The sequence below is a fragment of the Tachypleus tridentatus genome, chromosome 3 (assembly GCF_004210375.1).
Source record: "Tachypleus tridentatus isolate NWPU-2018 chromosome 3, ASM421037v1, whole genome shotgun sequence".
Lineage (NCBI taxonomy): Eukaryota > Metazoa > Arthropoda > Merostomata > Xiphosura > Limulidae > Tachypleus > Tachypleus tridentatus.
Genome location: NC_134827.1, coordinates 41,995,501 through 42,011,896, shown reverse-complemented (window position 1 = coordinate 42,011,896; position 16,396 = coordinate 41,995,501). Strand labels below are relative to the sequence as shown.

The following is a 16,396-nucleotide window of genomic DNA, read 5'->3' as shown; positions in this document are numbered from 1 at the left end:
TTGTCGACGTGTGGGTCATCAGTTGACGTGGAAGGACGCCCAGGACGCTCATCATCTTCAATGGACTGTCGACCATCCTTAAAACGTTCATACAACTTGAAACATGCCGTACGCTTCATAGCAACATCACAGTAAGCCATGTTAAGCATAGCAAAAGTTTCAGTCGCAGATTTTCCAAATTTAACACACAATTTCACAGCAAGTCGTTGCTCCTTCAGGTCATTCATTCTGAAATCCGCCAAACGAAAAAATCGCACTTCACTTAAAACCGCATAGCTAATACACAAATGAAGATATCTGCAATCGGGAAATGGCATCGTAATCAGCTGATCTGTGCAAACCTAGCGACATCAAGCAGATTCCCCTGGAACCAACTAGAGCCTCGCAATTCAAACAATCTGCGTATTTTTTTAACGGACCTCGTATATATTTTTATGCTTTTAGCACTGTGAGCTGCATACATATGTATATGGTGTATTTAAATTGACATTATACATATGCAAGAAATGCTGTTAAACAATGAGTAAATTTTAATTTAAAATAGACAGTCCTTTTCAGGAATGGTTTTTGAAATGAGGGCAAAATATATCTGCTAATACTAATATCAAATGACCATTACTTATAAATACTGACACTGGAAAGTTTGTTTTGTCAACTAATTCTACCTGTTAACTGTTCAAATATATTCTCTAATACTAATATCAAATGACCATCACTTATAAATACTGACACTGGAAAGTTTGTTTTGTCAATTAATTCTACCTGTTAACTGTTCAAATATATTCTCTAATACTAATATCAAATGACCATCACTTATAAATACTGACACTGGAAAGTTTGTTTTGTCAAGTAATTCTACCTGTTAACTGTTCAAATATATTCTCTAATACTAATATCAAATGACCATCACTTATAAATACTGACACTGGAAAGTTTGTTTTGTCAACTAATTCTACCTGTTAACTGTTTAAATATACCCTATATACTAATATCAATGACCATCACTTATAAATACTGACACTGGAAAGTTTGTTTTGTCAAGTAATTCTACCTGTTAACTGTTCAAATATATTCTCTAATTCTGATATCAATGACCATCACTTATAAATACTGACACTGGAAAGTTTGTTTTGTCAACTAATTCTACCTGTTAACTGTTCAAATATATTCTCTAATACTAATATCAAATGACCATTACTTATAAATACTGACACTGGAAAGTTTGTTTTGTCAAGTAATTCTGCCTGTTAACTGTTTAAATATATTCTCTAATTCTGATATCAAATGACCATTACTTATAAATACTGACACTGGAAAGTTTGGTTTGTCAAGTAATTCTACCTGTTAACTGTTCAAATATATTCTCTAATACTAATATCAAATGACCATCATTTATAAACACTGACACTGGAAAGTTTGGTTTGTCAAGTAATTCTACCTGTTAACTGTTCAAATATATTCTCTAATTCTGATATCAAATGACCATTACTTATAAATATTGACACTGGAAAGTTTGTTTTGTCAAGTAATTCTACCTGTTAACTGTTCAAATATATTCTCTAATACTAATATCAATGACCACCACTTATAAATACTGACACTGGAAAGTTTGTTTTGTCAACTAATTCTACCTGTTAACTGTTTAAATATATTCTCTAATTCTGATATCAAATGACCATCACTTATAAATACTGACACTGGAAAGTTTGTTTTGTCAAGTAATTCTGCCTGTTAACTGTTTAAATATATTCTCTAATTCTGATATCAAATGACCATTACTTATAAATACTGACACTGGAAAGTTTGGTTTGTCAAGTAATTCTACCTGTTAACTGTTCAAATATATTCTCTAATTCTGATATCAAATGACCATTACTTATAAATATTGACACTGGAAAGTTTGTTTTGTCAACTAATTCGACCTGTTAACTGTTCAAATATATTCTCTAATACTAATATCAATGACCATCACTTATAAATACTGACACTGGAAAGTTTGTTTTGTCAACTAATTCTACCTGTTAACTGTTCAAATATATTCTCTAATTCTGATATCAAATGACCATTACTTATAAATACTGACACTGGAAAGTTTGTTTTGTCAAGTAATTCTACCTGTTAACTGTTCAAATATATTCTCTAATTCTGATATCAAATGACCATTACTTATAAATACTGACACTGGAAAGTTTGTTTTGTCAAGTAATTCTACCTGTTAACTGTTCAAATATATTCTCTAATTCTGATATCAAATGACCATTACTTATAAATATTGACACTGGAAAGTTTGTTTTGTCAACTAATTCTACCTGTTAACTGTTCAAATATATTCTCTAATACTAATATCAAATGACCATCACTTATAAATACTGACACTGGAAAGTTTGTTTTGTCAACTAATTCTACCTGTTAACTGTTCAAATATATTCTCTAATTCTGATATCAAATGACCATTACTTATAAATACTGACACTGGAAAGTTTGTTTTGTCAAGTAATTCTGCCTGTTAACTGTTTAAATATATTCTCTAATTCTGATATCAAATGACCATTACTTATAAATACTGACACTGGAAAGTTTGGTTTGTCAAGTAATTCTACCTGTTAACTGTTCAAATATATTCTCTAATACTAATATCAAATGACCATCATTTATAAACACTGACACTGGAAAGTTTGTTTTGTCAAGTAATTCTACCTGTTAACTGTTCAAATATATTCTCTAATACTGATATCAAATGACCATCATTTATAAATACTGACACTGGAAAGTTTGTTTTGTCAAGTAATTCTACCTGTTAACTGTTCAAATATATTCTCTAATACTGATATCAAATGACCATTACTTATAAATACTGACACTGGAAAGTTTGTTTTGTCAAGTAATTCTACCTGTTAACTGTTCAAATATATTCTCTAATACTAATATCAAATGACCATCACTTATAAATACTGACACTGGAAAATTTGTTTTCTCAACTAATTCTACCTGTTAACTGTTTAAATATACCCTATATACTAATATCAAATGACCATCACTTATAAATACTGACACTGGAAAGTTTGTTTTGTCAAGTAATTCTACCTGTTAACTGTTCAAATATATTCTCTAATACTAATATCAAATGACCATCACTTATAAATACTGACACTGGAAAATTTGTTTTCTCAACTAATTCTACCTGTTAACTGTTTAAATATACCCTATATACTAATATCAATGACCATCACTTATAAATACTGACACTGGAAAGTTTGTTTTGTCAAGTAATTCTACCTGTTAACTGTTCAAATATATTCTCTAATTCTGATATCAATGACCATCACTTATAAATACTGACACTGGAAAGTTTGTTTTGTCAACTAATTCTACCTGTTAACTGTTCAAATATATTCTCTAATAATAATATCAAATGACCATTACTTATAAATACGGACACTGGAAAGTTTGTTTTGTCAAGTAATTCTGCCTGTTAACTGTTTAAATATATTCTCTAATTCTGATATCAAATGACCATTACTTATAAATACTGACACTGGAAAGTTTGTTTTGTCAACTAATTCTACCTGTTAACTGTTCAAATATATTCTCTAATTCTGATATCAAATGACCATTACTTATAAATACTGACACTGGAAAGTTTGTTTTGTCAAGTAATTCTGCCTGTTAACTGTTTAAATATATTCTCTAATTCTGATATCAAATGACCATTACTTATAAATACTGACACTGGAAAGTTTGGTTTGTCAAGTAATTCTACCTGTTAACTGTTCAAATATATTCTCTAATACTAATATCAATGACCATCACTTATAAATACTGACACTGGAAAGTTTGTTTTGTCAACTAATTCTACCTGTTAACTGTTTAAATATATTCTCTAATTCTGATATCAATGACCATCACTTATAAATACTGACACTGGAAAGTTTGTTTTGTCAAGTAATTCTGCCTGTTAACTGTTTAAATATATTCTCTAATTCTGATATCAAATGACCATTACTTATAAATACTGACACTGGAAAGTTTGGTTTGTCAAGTAATTCTACCTGTTAACTGTTCAAATATATTCTCTAATTCTGATATCAAATGACCATTACTTATAAATATTGACACTGGAAAGTTTGTTTTGTCAACTAATTCGACCTGTTAACTGTTCAAATATATTCTCTAATACTAATATCAATGACCATCACTTATAAATACTGACACTGGAAAGTTTGTTTTGTCAACTAATTCTACCTGTTAACTGTTCAAATATATTCTCTAATTCTGATATCAAATGACCATTACTTATAAATACTGACACTGGAAAGTCTGTTTTGTCAAGTAATTCTACCTGTTAACTGTTCAAATATATTCTCTAATTCTGATATCAAATGACCATTACTTATAAATACTGACACTGGAAAGTTTGTTTTGTCAACTAATTCTACCTGTTAACTGTTTAAATATATTCTCTAATTCTGATATCAATGACCATCACTTATAAATACTGACACTGGAAAGTTTGTTTTGTCAAGTAATTCTACCTGTTAACTGTTTAAATATATTCTCTAATTCTGATATCAAATGACCATTACTTATAAATACTGACACTGGAAAGTTTGTTTTGTCAAGTAATTCTACCTGTTAACTGTTCAAATATATTCTCTAATTCTGATATCAAATGACCATTACTTATAAATATTGACACTGGAAAGTTTGTTTTGTCAACTAATTCTACCTGTTAACTGTTCAAATATATTCTCTAATACTAATATCAATGACCATCACTTATAAATACTGACACTGGAAAGTTTGTTTTGTCAACTAATTCTACCTGTTAACTGTTCAAATATATTCTCTAATTCTGATATCAAATGACCATTACTTATAAATACTGACACTGGAAAGTTTGTTTTGTCAAGTAATTCTACCTGTTAACTGTTCAAATATATTCTCTAATTCTGATATCAAATGACCATTACTTATAAATACTGACACTGGAAAGTTTGTTTTGTCAAGTAATTCTACCTGTTAACTGTTCAAATATATTCTCTAATTCTGATATCAAATGACCATTACTTATAAATACTGACACTGGAAAGTTTGTTTTGTCAAGTAATTCTACCTGTTAACTGTTCAAATATATTCTCTAATTCTGATATCAAATGACCATTACTTATAAATACTGACACTGGAAAGTTTGTTTTGTCAACTAATTCTACCTGTTAACTGTTCAAATATATTCTCTAATACTAATATCAAATGACCATCACTTATAAATACTGACACTGGAAAGTTTGTTTTGTCAACTAATTCTACCTGTTAACTGTTCAAATATATTCTCTAATACTGATATCAAATGACCATTACTTATAAATACTGACACTGGAAAGTTTGTTTTGTCAAGTAATTCTGCCTGTTAACTGTTTAAATATATTCTCTAATTCTGATATCAAATGACCATTACTTATAAATACTGACACTGGAAAGTTTGTTTTGTCAAGTAATTCTACCTGTTAACTGTTCAAATATATTCTCTAATACTAATATCAAATGACCATCATTTATAAATACTGACACTGGAAAGTTTGTTTTGTCAAGTAATTCTACCTGTTAACTGTTCAAATATATTCTCTAATACTGATATCAAATGACCATCATTTATAAATACTGACACTGGAAAGTTTGTTTTGTCAAGTAATTCTACCTGTTAACTGTTCAAATATATTCTCTAATACTGATATCAAATGACCATTACTTATAAATACTGACACTGGAAAGTTTGTTTTGTCAAGTAATTCTACCTGTTAACTGTTCAAATATATTCTCTAATACTAATATCAAATGACCATCACTTATAAATACTGACACTGGAAAATTTGTTTTCTCAACTAATTCTACCTGTTAACTGTTTAAATATACCCTATATACTAATATCAAATGACCATCACTTATAAATACTGACACTGGAAAGTTTGTTTTGTCAACTAATTCTACCTGTTAACTGTTCAAATATATTCTCTAATACTAATATCAAATGACCATCACTTATAAATACTGACACTGGAAAGTTTGTTTTCTCAACTAATTCTACCTGTTAACTGTTTAAATATATTCTCTATATACTAATATCAAATGACCATCACTTATAAATACTGACACTGGAAAGTTTGTTTTGTCAAGTAATTCTACCTGTTAACTGTTCAAATATATTCTCTAATTCTGATATCAAATGACCATCACTTATAAATACTGACACTGGAAAGTTTGTTTTGTCAACTAATTCTACCTGTTAACTGTTCAAATATATTCTCTAATACTAATATCAAATGACCATTACTTATAAATACTGACACTGGAAAGTTTGTTTTGTCAAGTAATTCTACCTGTTAACTGTTTAAATATATTCTCTAATACTGATATCAAATGACCATTACTTATAAATACTGACACTGGAAAGTTTGTTTTGTCAACTAATTCTACCTGTTAACTGTTCAAATATATTCTCTAATTCTGATATCAAATGACCATTACTTATAAATACTGACACTGGAAAGTTTGTTTTGTCAAGTAATTCTACCTGTTAACTGTTTAAATATATTCTCTAATACTGATATCAAATGACCATTACTTATAAATACTGACACTGGAAAGTTTGTTTTGTCAAGTAATTCTACCTGTTAACTGTTCAAATATATTCTCTAATACTAATATCAAATGACCATCACTTATAAATACTGACACTGGAAAGTTTGTTTTGTCAACTAATTCTACCTGTTAACTGTTTAAATATATTCTCTAATTCTGATATCAAATGACCATCACTTATAAATACTGACACTGGAAAGTTTGTTTTGTCAAGTAATTCTACCTGTTAACTGTTTAAATATATTCTCTAATTCTGATATCAAATGACCATTACTTATAAATACTGACACTGGAAAGTTTGTTTTGTCAAGTAATTCTACCTGTTAACTGTTCAAATATATTCTCTAATTCTGATATCAAATGACCATTACTTATAAATACTGACACTGGAAAGTTTGTTTTGTCAACTAATTCTACCTGTTAACTGTTTAAATATATTCTCTAATACTAATATCAAATGACCATCACTTATAAATACTGACACTGGAAAGTTTGTTTTGTCAACTAATTCTACCTGTTAACTGTTTAAATATATTCTCTAATTCTGATATCAAATGACCATTACTTATAAATACTGACACTGGAAAGTTTGTTTTGTCAAGTAATTCTACCTGTTAACTGTTCAAATATATTCTCTAATTCTGATATCAAATGACCATTACTTATAAATACTGACACTGGAAAGTTTGTTTTGTCAAGTAATTCTACCTGTTAACTGTTCAAATATATTCTCTAATTCTGATATCAAATGACCATTACTTATAAATACTGACACTGGAAAGTTTGTTTTGTCAAGTAATTCTACCTGTTAACTGTTCAAATATATTCTCTAATTCTGATATCAAATGACCATTACTTATAAATACTGACACTGGAAAGTTTGTTTTGTCAACTAATTCTACCTGTTAACTGTTCAAATATATTCTCTAATACTAATATCAAATGACCATCACTTATAAATACTGACACTGGAAAGTTTGTTTTGTCAACTAATTCTACCTGTTAACTGTTCAAATATATTCTCTAATTCTGATATCAAATGACCATTACTTATAAATACTGACACTGGAAAGTTTGTTTTGTCAAGTAATTCTACCTGTTAACTGTTTAAATATATTCTCTAATACTGATATCAAATGACCATTACTTATAAATACTGACACTGGAAAGTTTGTTTTGTCAAGTAATTCTACCTGTTAACTGTTCAAATATATTCTCTAATACTAATATCAAATGACCATCATTTATAAATACTGACACTGGAAAGTTTGTTTTGTCAAGTAATTCTACCTGTTAACTGTTCAAATATATTCTCTAATACTGATATCAAATGACCATCATTTATAAATACTGACGCTGGAAAGTTTGTTTTGTCAAGTAATTCTACCTGTTAACTGTTCAAATATATTCTCTAATACTGATATCAAATGACCATTACTTATAAATACTGACACTGGAAAGTTTGTTTTGTCAAGTAATTCTACCTGTTAACTGTTCAAATATATTCTCTAATTCTGATATCAAATGACCATTACTTATAAATACTGACACTGGAAAGTTTGTTTTATCAAGTAATTCTACCTGTTAACTGTTCAAATATATTCTCTGATACTGATATCAAATGACCATCACTTATAAATACTGACACTGGAAAGTTTGTTTTGTCAAGTAATTCTATCTGTTAATTGTTCAAATATATTCTCTAATACTGATATCAAATGACCATTACTTATAAATACTGACACTGGAAAGTTTGTTTTGTCAAGTAATTCTACCTGTTAACTGTTCAAATATATTCATTCAGACAGCTGCATACAGTTTTTCTGTATTTTAACCACTGATGTGAGATAATTTATCTTATAAATTATTGAAACACAAAATGTACTAATCTATTTACAGTTCCATTTTGTACTTTAACAATTATAAAATTATTGAGATACAAATAGCTGTCAGATATATAATGATAGAGTTAAGAGTATACATTAATAACCAGGAAAAAAAAATTTCACTAAAAAGAAAATAAACATTTTATGAATTCAAGCAATCAAAATGCAGATAGCCTTCATGCAGCTTTGCACGAAATTCAAAAACAAACAAGCAGTCAGTATTGCAGTGTAGTATTGATGTAAATGTGGTGCTCTAAAAATAGTATTTATGATACTTGGATACTGTTAAGAAACATATTATTAGTTTGGGGAACTTGATTCAAATATTTGGCATATTTTAAAGTACACTTTAAACTAAGAGATGGAGCTTCCTAATCTACAGTCATGTGAAAAAGTTAGGACACCCTATGAAAGCCTGTGTACTTTTGTAACATTTTTGGATATATAGATATTTAATCTCAATTTTAACAATACTGAGAGATAATAGGAATATAGCTAAACAATTAAAACTGAAGAAAAGACTTTTCAAGATCTTCTGTAAATGTAATTCTACAAAAATGCATATTCTAACTGAGGAAAAAGTTAGGACACCCCCACATTTATTCTCACTTAAAATGGCTCAACTCACACACAGGTGTATCACACCAGGTGCACATGATTGGAAGATCGTTACTCAGCATTTTGAATGAGGCTTGCTCTATTTATACCTCAGACATTTAGTGTGGTGTGCTCCTGACTGTTGAAGTGAGAGTGAGCACCATGGTGAGAGCAAAAGAGCTGTCTGAGGCCTTCAGAAAGAAAATTGTAGCAGCTTATGAATCTGGTAAGGGATTTAAAAAGATCCCAAAAGATTTTGAAATCAGCCATTCCACTGTCCGGAAAACAGTCAACAAGTACAGGGCTTTCAAAACAACTGCCAACATGCACAGGTCTGGTGACCCAAGCAAGTTCACTCCAAGAGCAGACTGCAAGATGCTAAAAGAGGTCTCCAAATACCCTAACATGTCATCACGGGAGCTTCAGCAGACTCTGGCTACAGCTGATGTGAAAGTGCATGCCTCTACAATCAGAAAGAGACTGCACAAGTTTAACTTGCATGGGAGGTGTGCTAGGAGGAAACCTTTGCTCTCTAAGAGAACCATCAAGGCCAGACTGAAGTTTGCCAGAGAGAATGTAGACAAAGACCAGGACTTCTGGAATAATGTTCTTTAGACAGATGAGTCCAAAATTGAATTACTTGGACACCAGAACAGAGGACATGTTTGGCATAAACCAAATACAGCATTCCAGGAAAAGAACTTCATACCAACTGTGAAGCATGGAGGTGGAAATGTGATGATTTGGGGCTGCTTTGCTGCAGCAGAACCTGGACAGCTCACAATCACAGAATCCACCATGAATTCTACTGTGTATCAGAGGGTGCTTGAGTATCATGTGAGACCATCTGTAAGAAAATTAAAGCTGAAGTGGAACTGGACCCTGCAACACGACAATGACCCAAATCATACCAGTAAATCCACCAAGGACTGGCTGAAAACTAAGAAATGGAGAGTCCTGGAATGGCCGAGTCAAAGCCCAGATCTTAATCCCATTGAGATGCTGTGAGGTGACTTGAAATGGGCTGTACATGCAAGAAACCTCTCAAACATCTCACAGCTGAAAGACTTCTGCATTGAGGAGTGGGGCAAACTTTCTTCAGACTGATGTCAGAGACTGGTAGATGGCTACAAGAAGTGTCTCACTGCAGTTATTTCAGTCAAATGGGATAACACTAGCTATTAGGGGGTAGGGTGTCCTAACTTTTTCCTCAGTTAGAATATGCATTTTTGTGGAATAACATTTACAGAAGATCTTGAAAAGTCTTTTCTTCAGTTTTAATTGTTTAGTTATATTCCTATAATCTCTCAGTATTGTTGAAATTGAGATTAAATATCTATATATCCAAAAATTGTTATACAAATACACAGGCTTTCATAGGGTATCTTAACTTTTTCATATGACTGTATATGTTTCTCTATGGTTTTATAAAGAAATGCATCATCTTCAAAGAGTACATTATAATGTTTTTTATACCTATTACACTTTTGTTTTTGATTCAATTTTCTTTTTCTGAAACTAAGCAAAAGCATCAGATCTAATCTGATTCAATTACCAGTATTCCCTTTTTGGTTAATGTTTGAGGAAACTTAAAAGAGATTTTAAAAGTTTCACTAATTTTTGTGCCAAGACAGAAAGAAATAGAAGAATGGACTTAATTAGATATGAAAAAGAATTACGTTTTTAAAATTCACACATTTTTCTTGTTTCTACATCGTACATTCCCTTCTCTTTTGTATATAGAATGAATTTCAATACCTAAGACTCAGGCCTAAATGTTTTGTTTATTATACCTACTTTTAACACTCATTGATAAATTACTTTATTATTTGCAATTGCTCAGTCATATGTTTGAAAGTGAATATTGTTACAGATTTCCATGTAATTACTGTTTTTAGTTAAATTTGGTTAGCCTCAGTTCTAGAATCCTACCTGATGATGCCAGATAAACCTGGTGAAGCATTATGAATAAAACAAAAAATCTAATTTTGTTTGATAACATGGGAATTTATAGGTATGGTTAAATACAACCTAATGTGAATATACACTATCATCAGACTTGGAGGATTTCCACTCATTTTTTAGCCTTGTGAAATGTTAAGTCGTTCATTAATTTTCTAATTAGCTTTTACTTGAAAAAGAAACACAAATTCTCTATGTACAAGCAAAATAAAATTATATAAAGTATTTCAGGTTTGGTTTGGCTGTTTGGCATTTATTAATGCAAAACAACTTGGCTATATGTGTCAAACACCAGTAAAACCATAAAAGTAAAACTGTTATAACATAAAACTAAACAATGTCCTAAGGTCAGACAGAAGACTAAAACAGAATTTAAAAGGTCAATAGTTTCTAAAACTTTAAAAATACAATCAAGTTGGATGGTATCATTGTTGCCAATGACACCATCCAATGTCAGGGCCAAACTCTTAAAAAAACACATGTCAAATATGGTGCCATCACTCAGAGTTATAATAAGAGCACAAGAGTAAAATATGAGCCTTTGGGACTAAAGTGTTACAAAGACCACACATTGGTGGATCATTTCCAGATTAAAGAAAATGATGGGTTGAACTGACCAGTGATAGCCAAGTTAGGATAACTTCCTCTTGACCAAAGAAAACAACAGATGGTTTGATCTGGAAAAACTTATGATATTTTCACTCTTAAGTCTTAAGTTGGCACTGGCATGAAGCAGAGCCTTCAGTAGAGGACTGTAGCCACATATGAAGTAGATATAGGACTAACAGCATCAGAGCAGACAGACTCAGCAAGCTTATTCCCATAAATGGCCAGGTATCCAGATTGAAACAGAAGATAAAGTAAAATGAGCCAGTTGTTTTTTGAATATTTACAAGAACAGTGTGAGTAATAATGTGAAGTGATTACAGGGTTAGTAGAATTAGTGTACTGCATAGCTTCTACATGATCCAGGGCAAGAGAAATGGCATACAACAAGGCAGTGAACACAGAAACAATAGTAGGGCCCACAGAGTCACATGATTTTGAACCAAGTATATAAATAGGAGTGGAAGATGGTTGAAAAGATTTTTGACAAAGAGAAGATGGTATTTCCAGTAGAGTATATCTGCCTTCATCATATGCCTTAAAGAAAAGTCACAGATAGCAGGATGGGCTGATAAGTGGAGGCAGCCATGTTTACCAAGGACAAACCCAATTACCACTTCATAACCAAATTAACATGTTTAGCATTTATCATTCTTATAACATAGCTTATTTTCAGTTATATAAGTTGAATTAACTTCTTTTTTAATTTGTGGATAAAAGTATGTTTGCTCTCTTTTTGTATAAATTTTTATGTATACCTTAACCCTTTTTGTAATGGGCTCAGTGTAATATACACAAGCTCATACACACTATTTACACTATAACTTATGATACAATATGTGTATCTTCACAAAAAATTTGGTATACCATTAGTAAATGTTACAAGTTTTTTGTGCACAAAATCATATTTTTAATGAAATATTTTTACTAAAGATTTGTTTGTTAAAATATTGAGTCTGTTTCTTTACTAGTCCGAGCATGAAGTAATTTCATGTTATGATTAGAAAATTATTCTTCTTCCCAAAAATCTCAAATATTATTTGTATCTCTAAGACCTAAAAATACATTTCAAAGTTTTGGTTTGAGTAAGACTTTATATTTTATGTTATTTTCTACACCATAAGTATGTGGGATCTGTCAATTGACCCACCTTGTAACAATTATACAAAAATTGGGAAATAAATATAAATTATGCTTTTTTCGTGCTAAAGTTACTACATGTAACAACATGAAAGTACAAATGTTTCTTGAAGTAGCCTTAAGTCTTAATGTTATATATTTATTATAATGACCTTTCAGTCATGCCTAGCTAACATTACATAACTTGAATTGATGTGTACTTGTGTTACTGTCGCCAACAGTATAAAAGTGCCCTATAGTTTTTCCTGTATTAACTGTATTTTAGTAGACTGGTATTTTATAATATTCAGTCACATTTTAGTTATTGTATTTTATATGTATATAGGTAACTATTTAGAAATAAGTTACAAACTTAGTTTTCTTAAAATATAGAGCAAACAATTATATTTTCTAACTTGAACCTTTGAACTCAGTTGCTGATGAACATAGGTTGCTAAACCTTTAAAATTTCACACTTGGAAAATATTAAACAAAATTTTATGTTAGGTTTTGTATATACAGTTGAATAACCAAAAAATCTTAAATAGCTCCTGATATCATATAATTTAATTTTATTAAGCTTAGAATCTAAGCCGTATTTCGGTTTAAAAATATGAAACTTTGAGCAGACTAAAGACACAACCTAACTTCTTGAAATTTTGGTTTGATAGAACAAGGTAGACTTTTCAAAGATTAAAATAGCAGGTAAAACCATTCTAGGGACATTCTAAGCTGTTAATTGGTTATTCACATGTTATCTATTGAAGTAAGTGCATATAAGGAACTGTTTTCAGAAATGGTGAATGGGACCAATGTGTTTGATTCAGTACATAAACCATGTCTCAACAAAACAAAAAAAAAGATGTGGAGTTCTTATTTTATATTCTAGCTTTATAATAATAATTACTTGGGTCCCTATAGTCAGCATTTTAACATCACACACATCTAATTTTAAACAGTACTGCATTCAATATACCATGTGACTCACTAAAATCTATATTGGATATATTATTTTAACAATTTAAAAAATTAACTCATATATAATATAAATGTTTTTATACAGTTTTAGGTGTTTCTTATAGATGATGTAGAAATACTTTATTTTAAAACATTAACAGGTGTCAATTTCTTTCTGTAAAATACTGTAAGGGAATTGTTTTCGTTACCAGAATTTTCACCTATGTGGCACTGCCCAAATCCAGCAGGTACTGGTTAATAATGCTATTACCATATTAATTGATTCTATTTAATTACCAAGACAGTTATCACTTAGCTATGTAGCTTGGTTTACATATATCTGATAGTTAATCTAATTTCCACTCAACTTTTTTTTTTGATGATAAAATGATGTATTAAAACATAATTTTTATTATAAACTGTGTTTTTTATGAATATGTATTTATTACTGAAAGTAAAATATTAACAGTGGTTAGGGTCAGTTGGTGTAGTCTCTGTCTTACCAGACATGAACTGTAACTATGTGTCTTAGTGTAGAATCAGTTAAAAATACATTGTTTTCTAACTCGGTTTCAATTTCATTCTTGAAAAGTAGTGAAATTTAAAAGTTATTTTGTCCTCAGAAATCCAGACTAACTATTGTTTCTTGTTATTGGTAGAGAGGAAGAACGTATCCACCTCTGAAAATATCAGGACTGTACAGCTTTACAAGCTCAGAAGATGAACCACAAGATCCAGAAGTAATCTGGCTTTCACAAAAAAAGCAAAGAAAATATTCAGTAAATAAAAAAAAGAATAAGTCTAAAAATATAACCAGGAGAAAATCTTCTGGAACTGACTGGTCTGATATTGAAAAATTTGAACTAACAGTAGAACCCTCATCTGTTTCTAAGACAAGAATGAGACTTTCAAGGTCTGATAATAAAAGTAAAGATACGCAGAAAGAACTAACACAGTTAGTGCACGAAGCTTCTCATGATAATTCTGGTATTGATGTATCAGTTATTCATTCAGTAAATATGGTATCCAGTACTGAGGAATTGAGTGCACAAAAGGATTCAACTGTTTTATCTGACTCGTTGGAAAAAATCAAAAGTGTAAGTAGTGGAAACAAGACAGGTATTACTCAGAAAGAATACAGTTGTAAAGGTCTTTGTGGATTAGGTATGGAAGATAAGTCTGACAACATAATACAGAAAGCAAGGTTTGGAACTGTGCCAGAATCTGAAATTTTAGGAAGCAAAAGTACAGAATCTTTAAACATTGATACCAAGAGTAGAACAGATTGCACTGAAAACAAAAGTGAACAAAAACTTAATACAACCTGTATTCAAGAAGAAAAACAGCATAGTATGTTAGAGAAGAACTGCAGTGTGAGACACCATGCATCTCCTATAAGATATCCTGATGTATCATCCAGTTCTGATGAACTAGTCAGTTTTGCCTCCTTTAAACAATCATTTGGTGAAGAGCTTCATAAAAAATTCCAGACACTATTGCAGGAGCTGGTTTCACCAGAACAGCTGAGGAGCAGGCCTTTTAAATGGAGAAACTCTGATCTAGGTTCTCCAGACATTATCCCACTAAACAACTCTCCAGAGACAGATTTTGTATTAAGTCATGTGGGTAGAAGTGAGAAGTTCAGTTTTGATACCACATGGCCAAATTTAAAGCATGAGAAACGTTTATTGATGACAGCACCAGGTCCTTATACTCCAACACAAAAGGTTTACATATTTCATTTTGTCATGGTTATGTATTTGTATTGTATAAAAATATTGAAATAGTATTTTGTTGTATGGATGTGTGTGTGTGTATACAAAAATCATATGTAATGAATAATAGGTTGTTAGCTGTGGCATATATTTTTTACAAGATCAATTTCTAAAATTCAGTCACTTGAAATTAGATTGTATTAGAATTATGCAATACTATTAGGTATTTAGTTGAAGTAAAACTGAAAGCATAACCATTTTTGGCCTCAAAAATAAATGAACAAAAGAGGGTGGATGTTTCCATTGTTATTTTTTCATTTTTACTAACACCATGATGTTGTTATGTGTGTGTATATTTATATATAACACAGCTTACCATTAAGAAAAGAGAAACCAACTTCAATATTTAGTGAATCTGCCTATTCTGTGTGGTATCTAAAGCAAAATCATGATTATTTACAAGATTTGAAATCTAACCTTGTGAGATTGAATCCTAGTCCTCATATAGAACACAGATGAGAGTGTTCCAAGAAGGTGGTTGTTTGTTTGGGGTGCTTTAGCATGGAGATATCAAGAATAGACAACTCTTCTCAATAGGTTCATTACTGGCAATAAGTTTGGCCATGGAAAATTGGTTAATGCCCTGACATTCAAGTTGTTGTTTTCTGACTTGAACTGAATGAGCAAAATCTCCATCTTGGATGAAAATACTGGCAATTATTTGGCAGGTTGGTCACTGACATGGGTAGGTAGGAAGACTTTTGAGAATTGTGCTGCAGTGATTGTCCCTTCACATGCCACCAGATAGTCAAATAGCACCCCACGGCTCAACATAAATACTAATATATTGTGACTTGTAAATGGTTTGAGAAAATCTTGGATAGTACCAAACACACTCTGAGAATAGTGCAAGTTCAG

The 16,396-nt window shown here is 30.6% G+C and overlaps 1 protein-coding gene across 1 annotated transcript in view; it reads left to right on the top strand.

Moving 5' to 3' along the window:
- Window positions 1-16,396, top strand: part of LOC143245821 (uncharacterized) — a 78,442-nt gene that overhangs the window by 11,419 nt on the left and 50,627 nt on the right. Inside the window, exon 4 of the mRNA XM_076492076.1 lies at window positions 14,423-15,490. Within this exon, the coding sequence (XP_076348191.1) occupies window positions 14,423-15,490 (1,068 nt within the window). The remainder of the gene's footprint in view (window positions 1-14,422; window positions 15,491-16,396) is intronic.